This window comes from Choloepus didactylus, chromosome 19 (genome assembly GCF_015220235.1).
Source record: "Choloepus didactylus isolate mChoDid1 chromosome 19, mChoDid1.pri, whole genome shotgun sequence".
NCBI lineage: Eukaryota > Metazoa > Chordata > Mammalia > Pilosa > Megalonychidae > Choloepus > Choloepus didactylus.
In genome coordinates this window covers 38,402,883-38,412,915 of record NC_051325.1, presented here as the reverse complement: position 1 = coordinate 38,412,915, position 10,033 = coordinate 38,402,883, and the positions used below count along the sequence as shown (strand labels likewise).

The 10,033-nt window shown below is 41.1% G+C and overlaps 1 protein-coding gene across 3 annotated transcripts in view; it reads left to right on the top strand.

Moving 5' to 3' along the window:
• The first annotated feature begins 2,565 nt into the window (after positions 1 to 2,565).
• PIGU (phosphatidylinositol glycan anchor biosynthesis class U) overlaps positions 2,566 to 10,033 on the top strand; it is a 105,182-nt gene continuing 97,714 nt past the window's right edge. For 2 of the 3 annotated variants that reach the window (XM_037811773.1, XM_037811771.1), the window contains exon 1: positions 2,566 to 2,731. In XM_037811773.1, the coding sequence (XP_037667701.1) occupies positions 2,602 to 2,731 (130 nt within the window). In that variant the 5' untranslated portion in view covers positions 2,566 to 2,601. The remainder of the gene's footprint in view (positions 2,732 to 10,033) is intronic. The other variant, XM_037811772.1, reaches the window with a different exon arrangement.

Genomic DNA, 10,033 nt, shown 5'->3' with positions numbered 1-10,033 from the left:
TGCAGTTTGATAGTTTCACGTTATTTTACTTATAGCTATTCCAATGCATTAAAACCTAAAAAGGGTTATATGTATATAGTGCATAAGAGTGCCCACCAGAGTGACTTCTCAGATCCATTTGGAATCTCTCAGCCACTGAAACTTTATTTCCCTTCATTTCGCATCCCCCCTTTGGTCAAAAAAGATGTTCTCAATCCCATGGTGTCTGGTCCAGATTCATCCCCGGGACCCATATCCCACGTTGCCAGGAAGATTTACACCCCTGGGAGTCAGATCCCACGTTGGGGGTGGGAGGGCAGTGAGTTCCCCCGCTGAGTTGGCTGAGCTAGAGAGAGAGGGCCACATCTGAGCAACAAAGAGGTACTCAGGAGACTCCAGGCACAATTATAAGCAGGTTTAGCCTCTCCTTTGCAGTAAGGAGCGTCATAAGGTCAAGTGAAAGGAATATCTTTTTTTTTTTTTTAATCTTCATTTTATTGAGATATATTCATATACCACGCAGTCATACAAAACAAATCGTACTTTTGATTGTTCACAGTACCATTACATAGTTGTACATTCATCACCAAAATCAATCCCTGACACCTTCATTAGCACACACACAAAAATAACAAGAATAATAATTAGAGTGAAAAAGAGCAATTGAAGTAAAAAAGAACACTGGGTACTTTTGTCTGTTTGTTTGTTTCCTTCCCCTATTTTTCTACTCATCCATCCATAAACTAGACAAAGTGGAGTGTGGTCCTTATGGCTTTCCCAATCCCATTGTCACCCCTCATAAGCTACATTTTTATACAACTGTCTTCAAGATTCATGGGTTCTGGGTTGTAGTTTGATAGTTTCAGGTATCAACCACCAGCTACCCCAATTCTTTAGAACCTAAAAAGGGTTGTCTAAAGTGTGAGTAAGAGTGCCCACCAGAGTGACCTCTCGGCTCCTTTTGGAATCTCTCTGCTACTGAAGCTTATTTCATTTCCTTTCACATCCCCCTTTTGGTCAAGAAGATGTTCTCCGTCCCACGATGCCAGGTCTGCATTCCTCCCCGGGAGTCATATTCCACGTTGCCAGGGAGATTCACTCCCCTGGGTGTCTGATCCCACGTAGGGGGGAGGGCAGTGATTTCACCTTTCAAGTTGGCTTAGCCAGAGAGAGAGGGCCACATCTGAGCAACAAAGAGGCATTCGGGAGGAGGCTCTTAGGCACAACCATAGGGAGGCCTAGCCTCTCCTTTGCAGCAACCGTCTTCCCAAAGGTAAGACCTATGGTAGAGGGCTCAACCCATCAAACCACCAGTCCCCTATGTCTGTGGTCATGTTAGCAACCATGGAGGTGGGGTAGGCGAATACCCCTGCATTCTCCACAGGCTCCTCAAGGGGGCACTACATCTTTTTTCCCTTGTTTTTCTTTTTTTTTTTTTTTAACTTTCCCTTCTTTTTTAAATCAACTGTATGAAAAAAAAGTTAAAAAGAAAACAAAAATACAATAAAAGAACATTTCAAAGAGACCATAACAAGGGAGTAAGAAAAAGACAACTAACCTAAGATAACTGCTTAACTTCCAACATGTTCCTACTTTACCCCAAGAAAGTTACCTAATATAGCAACATTTCTGTGAACTTGCTCCTACTATATCCATCAGAAATTAACATACTATAGTCATTCCTGGGCATCCCCAGAACGTTAAATAGCTTATCTGTCCTTCTTGGATTGTTGTTCCCCCTTCCTTAATTGCTCTCTATTGCTAGTTCCCCTACATTCTACATTATAAGCCATTTGTTTTACATTTTTCAAAGTTCACATTAGTGGTAGCATATAATATTTCTCTTTTTATGCCTGGCTTATTTCGCTCAGCATTATGTCTTCAAGGTTCATCCATGTTGTAATATGTTTCACGAGATCGTTCCTTCTTACTGCCGCGTAGTATTCCATCGTGTGTATATACCACATTTTATTTATCCACTCATCTGTTGAAGGACATTTGGGTTGTTTCCATCTCTTGGCAATTGTGAATAATGCTGCTATGAACATTGGCGTGCAGATATCTGTTCGTGTCACTGCTTTCCGATCTTCCGGGTATATACCGAGAAGTGTAATCGCTCGATCGAATGGTAACTCTATATCTAGTTTTCTAAGGAACTGCCAGACTGACTTCCAGAGTGGCTGAACCATTATACAGTCCCACCAACAATGAATAAGAGTTCCAATTTCTCCACATCCCCTCCAGCATTTGTAGTTTCCTGTTTGTTTAATGGCAGCCATTAGGAATATCTTTTTAAACTCGCTCACAATCCTAGGAGGATAAGTACTCTGGCTGTTTTGTCTGTTTTCAGCAGCAATTCAGTCCTCGCGCAACTTTGCAATTCAGCCACTCTGGGAGAAGGCGTCACCCAATGCTTAACTACAACGTTGACTCGCCCCGCTCTCCATCCTCCTGGGCCGTCTCACCGCAATGCTTCCTGGGAGCAGTAGTTCTAGAAAACTGGTAGTTCAGGCAGCAGAAGCGGCGCGCACTCGACCATGGAACTACAGGGAGTGGCGCGCAGGCCTCGAGGTTCTTCCGCGTCGCCTTTCCCTCCCCGCCTGAGCGCCCGCCCCAGCTATCATGGCGGCTCCCTTGGCCCTGGTGCTGGTGGTGGCCGTGACCGTGCGGGCGGCCTTGTTCCGCTCCAGCCTGGCAGAGTTCATTTCCGAGAGGGTGGAGGTGGTGTCCCCACTGAGCTCTTGGAAGAGAGGTGAGGCCAGTGGCTCGAGTAGGCGGCCCAGCCCCGCTTGCGCTGTCCCAGCCTCTGTGAATGAGAGCCGGGGGCAGAGACCGAGAGTGAGGGAACTGACCTGCTCTTGGGGTCTTCATGGACGGCGGGGAGGGCGGGGTCTGAGGGCGGGGCTGCTGCGGAGAGGGAGGGTGGGGTGGGGGTGACATTAAGTGAGGTGAAAGCCCTGGGGGCCGAATCACCAGTGGGTGGGGATCTGAGGGGGCGTGTCCCACTGAAGGTTCTGAACCGATGGGCGTGGCCCGAGGAAGGGTTGAGATGAGGAGTGGGTACAGGGTGGGATTGGATTTACGGAAGGGATTGGGATTTGGTTTGGGAGCGCGGGTGTTTCTTCCAGAGGTAAAGGGAGGCCGGGGTGAGTGGAACAGACTTTGCCTACGCGAGGAGGGTGTCTATGAAGTGTTTACGTGTTTGTGTTTAGACGCCTCTTCTCAGTCCGGAGCTTGCAGTTAAATTTCTCCTACTTTTCCTTCTTATTTCTTTAGTTCTTCCTCAAACATTGTTTTGGGCTAGCACCTAAACAATGAAACACAGCCCTTGAGCTGCAGGAGCCGCAGGCTAGTTGGGGAGACACACAAGCAGATAGTTATGATCATGTATGAAAAGTGTATTTCCTGTGTCCATCCAGTTCCTTACTGTCTCTGACCCTGAATAAACTGCCTCTTCCTTTTCTACCTTCTTAAGGATGCGGAATTTGAGCTGACTCTTGAAGAAAGTAGGTTTTGGAAAGGGAGATTACATAGAGAGGGAGTTCCTGGTAGCAGAAGATAAGCAGGATCAAGAAATGTTCAGGGAATGAAACATTTGTCTTGAGTAGGGGAGTAACGGGGTGGGGGTGGGGGATTGAGTTGGGGCCAGAGCTTGAAGGTTTGTTTGTTTTTTTTTAAACCATTTTGCTGAATTACGCTATGCATACAAGCATATATAATAAACGTAGAGCTCAGTGAATTTTTACAAATTGAACACAACTGTGTAGCCAGCACCCAGATCAAGAAACAGAACATTGCCAGTTTCCTTAATGTCTGTGAAGGGCTTTAAATGCTAGAGTTTTGATGTTTTCCCATAGATGTTTTGGAATGGGGAATGGCATAATTTATGGATGTTTTATTCATAATTTTTTTTTTTTTTTATTCATAATTTTTAATCATAAAAAAAAAAACTCTAATTATTCATAAAATTAGAGTTAAGATTTTAAAACTACAGTACTTACTTACTAAACAGGTCTGTGGTAAATATTTTGTGTACCTTTTCTCATTTAATCTTCACAGTAATCCTATGAGATAGATGGTGTTATTTTCCCCATTTTACAGACAAGAAACTTAAGATTTAGAGAAGTTAAGCAACTTGTCCAGGTTTCCCAATTGGCAACTGGTAATAAAGGTAGTGGTAATTCATGTGTAAGATGATAAATGCTTGGACTTGCTATTTTTGCATAAATTATTTGTTGAACTGAACTGAAGCCACTTGGTTCCTGCTTTCTTCTAGATACTGTAGACCCATGGCAATGGTAGGTCCTCCTCTGCTCTAATAGCACTTCATACATGCCTCTATTAAGATCATTTCTTGCCTTAAATCGTAATTATTTGTTTATATCTGGTTTCTCCCCTGAACTAAGAGCTTTTTGAAGGCCAGGGTTGTATTTTATTCATTCCTGAATCCTTTGTGCCTGGCATAGAGTAGATGCATAGCAACTGTTGAATAACTATTGAAGAAAAAGGATAAGATTTCATGACTTACTGGATAAACAGAGTAAGGGATCTAAAGTTAAGACAATGTAATGTGGTGATTAAGACCACAGGGTCTGGAATCTCAGAAAGGGTTTGAATACTGGCTCTTGCCACTTACTAGCTGTGTGACCTCTAACATCTGTTTTCTCATCTGTAAAACAAAGTTGTTATGTACCCCATCAAATAAGATAATCCATGTTGAACTTTTAGTACATTCCCTGGCACTCAATAATAGAAGACAAAATGGCTAATTCTGAGATTTGGAGTTTAGATTATAGGGAGAGCAATGGTGACTTTGGCTGAATGGTGAGTCAGAAAGGACAGAGCAATAAGTGTTTAGTGTATATAAGGTGATACTATGATATTCAGATTTAGGTCTAGTGCTTGGACCCAATGTCAAGGCTGAACAGAAAGATTTGGTAATCACTCATCTAAATCTATTTAAGTCTGGATAATTATTTTTCCATTTTGAGGGGGTGGAGTTTACAACATCTGTAAGTATCACTTATTTCAGAGTTTACTTTAAAGTGGGATATTTATAATGACAGGTGACAGTAGTTAGTATTTTTGAAAATACTAAAGTTGGAACCCTTCTGGTTTCACATGAAATTTTGAGTGCTTTGAGTGACCAGTTCTTTGGGTAAAGGGCCCTGGATCCAAAAAAATTTTGAGTGGGTGTAATTATGAACTGATTTTTAAAGGGAATAGGGGAGAAACTGTATACTTGGAGGGGGTGATTGCTATTTTCAGTTGTCTAAAGGATTTAAAATTGGTGTATGTTCTGGTTTCCTGATGCTGCCTTATGCAAAGTATCAGAAATGGATTGGCTTTTATAGAGGGGGTTTATTTGGTTACAAACTTACAGTCTTCTGGCCATAAAAATGTCCAAACCAAGGCATAAACATGAGTATACCTTCACTGGAGAAATCCCATTGGCATCTGGAAAATCTCTATTAGCTGGGAAGGCATGTGGCTTCTGGCCATAAAAATGTCCAAACCAAGGCATAAACATGAGTATACCTTCACTGGAGAAATCCCATTGGCATCTGGAAAATCTCTATTAGCTGGGAAGGCATGTGGCTGGCGTCTGCTTGCTCCTGATGGTATTCTCCAAAATGTCTCTCTAAGCTGCAGCTGCTCTGAGGTCCTTCTGTTTGTGAGCTTTTATAGGGCTCCAGTAAACTAATCAAGACCCATGCTGAATGGATGGAGTCACACCTCCATGGAAATAATCCAATCAGAGTTATCACCTACAGTTGGGTGGGTCACATCTCCATGGAAACAACCTAATCCAAAGATTCCAACCTAATCGACACTAATATGTCTTCTCCACAAGATTTCATTAAAAAAATGTGGTGTTTTGGGGGACAGAATACATCCAACCAGCACAGTATATTCTCAATTCTCTCATATGCATATGACAGAATCCCAATTCAACTGGCCAAATTATAATAAAAAATGAACTTGTTGGCTTATTGTGCTGGTTTGAATGTATTCTGTCCCCCAGAAAAAACCATATTCTTTGATGCAGTCTTGTGGGGCAGACATATTAGTGGGGATTAAGTTGAAACCTTTGGATTAGGTTGTTTCCATGGAAATGTGCCCCACCCAACTGTAGGTGATAACTCTGATAAGATAATTTCCTTGGAGGCATGGCCCCACCCATTCAGTGAATGGGCCTTGATCAGTCAAGCCATATAAATGAGCTGACAAACAGAAGGAACTCAGTGCAGCTGTGACATTTTGAAGAGGAGCTACAGCCAAGAGGGACACTTTGAAGAAAGCACAGGAGTTGCAGATGAGAGACAGTTTGAAGATGGCCATTGAGGGCGAACTCTTGCTCCGGAGAAGCTGAGCGAGGACAAATATCCCAGGTGCGATTAAGAGTGACATTTTTGAGGAGCTGCGGCCTGGAGAGGAACGTCCTGGGAGAAAGCCATTTTGAAGCCATAACTTTGGAGCGGACAGCAGCCAGTTGCCTTCCTAGCTGGCAGAGGTTTTCTGGACACCATTGGCCATCCTCCACTGAAGGTGCCCAATTGCTGGTGTGTTACCTTGGACACTATATGGCGTTAAGACTGTAACTGTGTAACCAAATAAACCCCCCCCCCTTTTTTTTTTTATTAAATTCAGTTTTATTGAAATACATTCACACACCATACAATCATCCATGATATACAATCCACTGTCCACAGTATGATAACATAGTTATGCGTTCATCACCACAATCTATCTCTGAACATTTTCCTTACATCAGAAAGAACCAGAACAAGAATAAAAAATAAAAGTGAAAAAAGAACACCCAAATCATCCCCCCATCCCACCCCATTTGTCCTTTAGTTTTTATCCCCATTCCTCCACTCATCCATACACTAGCTAAAGGGGGTGTGATCCACAAGGTCTTCACAATCACACTGTCACCCCTTGTAATCTACATTATTATATAATTGTCTTCAGGAGTCCAGACTGCTGGGTTGGAGTTTGGTAGCTTCAGGTATTTACTTCTAGCAATAAACCCCCTTTTATAAAAGCCAGTCCATCTCTGGTGTTTTGCATCCTGGCAGGATTAGCAAACGAGAACACTTATATAAGTGAACAATCTAAGGGTAGATCCTGGCTTCAGACCTAGCTGGAGCCACAGACTCAATGCTCTCAACAGGATTTATTCTCTATCTATCTTGGCATTGGGTACTGTTATGTGTTGAATTGTGTGTCCCCAAAAGATATGTTCAGAAGCTAACCCCTGGTCCCATAAATGTGACCTTATTTGGAAATAGGGTCTTTGAAGATGTGATTAGTTAAAATGAGGCCAAACTGGATTAGGGTGAGCTCTAAACCAACATAAGAAGAGAAAAATTTGACCACAAACATAGACAGACATGAGGGGAGAATGTCATATAATGACTGAGGCAGAGACTGAAGTGCTGCAAGTCAAGGAATGCCAAGGCTGGCCGACAAACCATCAGAAGCTAGCAAGAGGCAAGGAAGGTTTCAGAGGGAGCTTGACCCTACTGACACCTTGATTTTGGACTTCTAGCCTCCAGAACTGTGAGACAATAAATTTCTGTTGTTTTAAGCCACTCAGTCGTTTGTTACAGCAGCCTTAAGAAACTGAGACAGGTGTATTCAGGCAGACTCTTCCCATGTGTTGATAAAATGACCAAGAGTAGGCTCTGATTTATGTCCTCCCAGTGTCAAGTCCAGAGGAAAAAGTTGCTTTACTTCAATGAGTTCAACCAAAGCCCTGGAATTGAGTCACATTGAACTGATCTGGATCAGGTGCTACTTCTTCACCCAGTTACCATGGTCAGCCCGAGTCATGTATCTACCAATTTGGAGAGGGGGCAATCTCACCCCAACCTTGGAAGAGGCAGGTATCCCATAGGAAAACTAGGGTGCTGTTAGAGGATGAGAGGGAAATTGATACTAGACAGGCAAAAATAACATATCCATTATAATAAGAAAGAGGTGTTTTCTATGTCAACCATTTCTACAGATCCATCAGTTTATTTGACAGTCCAATTAAAATGTATACCAGTTTCCTGCTTGATAAAATGCAAGTATAGGCTTCTCAAGCCAATCAAATAATAATAATCACTAACACTAATACTTTCTATATGCCAAGGACTGTTTTAAGCACTTTAGGTATGTTAATAAACTAATGATCCTATGATGTAGATACTTTTATCAACATTTTATAGATGACAAAATTGAGGTAGAGAGAGAGAAGTCACTTGCCCAAGGCCACATAGCTAATAATGTCTTTTTTTGGGGGTGGTGGATTATGAATAGACTTTATTAACAATGCACATTTAATCAAGAACAAATAAGAATCATAAGATGGGGTTGGTATTGGATACAAAGAATGATTTTCAAAAATTGTTTTCTTTAATTATTAATTTTTATTTACATTCTATACTGACTGTGATGATTTGAAATTGTATGTACCGCAGAAAAACGTTCTCAAATTTAATCCGTTCCTGTGGTTGTGGACCCATTGTAAGTAAAATGTTTTGATGAGGATACTTCAGTTAAGGTGTATGTGGCCCAACCCAATCAGGATGTGTCTTAATCCTATTACTGGAGTCGTTTATAAGTGGAATGAATTCAGACATGAAAGAAAGAAAGCAGCGTATACATGACATATACATGTCATCTGCAAATAGAGATAGTTTACTTCTTGCTTTCTAATCTGGTTACCTTTTCTTTCGTTTTCTTGCCTAATTTCTCTTGCTAGAATTTCTGGAGCAATGTTGAATAATAATTGTAGAAGCAGGTATCCTTGTTTATTCCTGATCTTAGGGAATAAACTTTCAATCTTCCACTATTGAGAGTGATGTTAGCTGTGGAGTTTTCATAAATGACTTTTATCATTTTGAGAAAGTTTCCTTCTATTCCTAGTTTTCTGAATTTTTTTTTTAGTTTTCATTGATTGTATTTCCCCCCCCAATCCCACCCTATTTTTAACACCTTGCAATGTTGACATTCATTTGTTCTACCTCATGTAAATACATATTTGTACCTTTTATTACAATTGTTGAGCACCCTAGATTTCCCTGAGTTACACAGTTTCAGTCTTTATCGTTTGTCTTTTGTTCTGGTGTCCCACATGGTCCCAGCCTTCCTCTTTCAACCACATTCGCAGTCATCTTTGTTCAGTGTACTTACATTGCTGTGCTACTATCTCCCAGAATTGTTTTCCAAACCTCTCACTCCTGTCTTTTCCTTTCTGTCTGCAGTGCTTCCTTCAGTGTTTCCTGTAGAGCAGGTATCTTGTTCACAAACTCTGTCATTGTCTGTCAGAGAATATTTTAAGCTCTCCCTCGTATGTGAAGGATAGTTTTGCTGGATATAGAATTCTTTGCTTGTGGTTTTTCTCTTTCAGTATCTTAACTATATCACCCCACTTCCTTCATGCCTCCATGGTTTCTATTGAGAAATCCGCACATAGTCTTATCAAGCTTCCTTTGTATGTGATAGATCGCTTTTCTCTTGCTGCTTTCAGGATTCTCTCATTATCTTTGATGTTTGATAATCTGATTATTAAGTGTCTTGGCATAGGCCTATTCAGATCTATTCTGTTTGGGGTATGTTGCGCTTCTTGGATCCGTAATTTTATGTCTTTCACAAGAGATGGGAAATTTTCATTGATTATTTCCTCTATTATTGCTTCTGCCCCTTTTCCCTTCTCTTCTCCTTTTAGGACACCAATGACACATAAGTTCTTGCTTTTTGTTTTGTCCTTAAGTTCCCAGAGACGTTGCTCATATTTTTCCATTCTTTTTCTGTTTTTATCAATAAAGGATGCTGGATTTTTTCAAATGCTTTTATTGTTCTATTGAGATAATCATATGTATGTTTTTTCCATTGTTCTATTTATGTAGCATATAATATTTATTTTTTTAATTAAATTTTGTTGAGATATATTCACCTACCATGCAGTCATACAAAGCGTACAATCAGTTGTTCACAGTACCATTATATAGTTGTATGTTCATCACCAAAATTAATTTTTGAACATTTTCATTACCACACT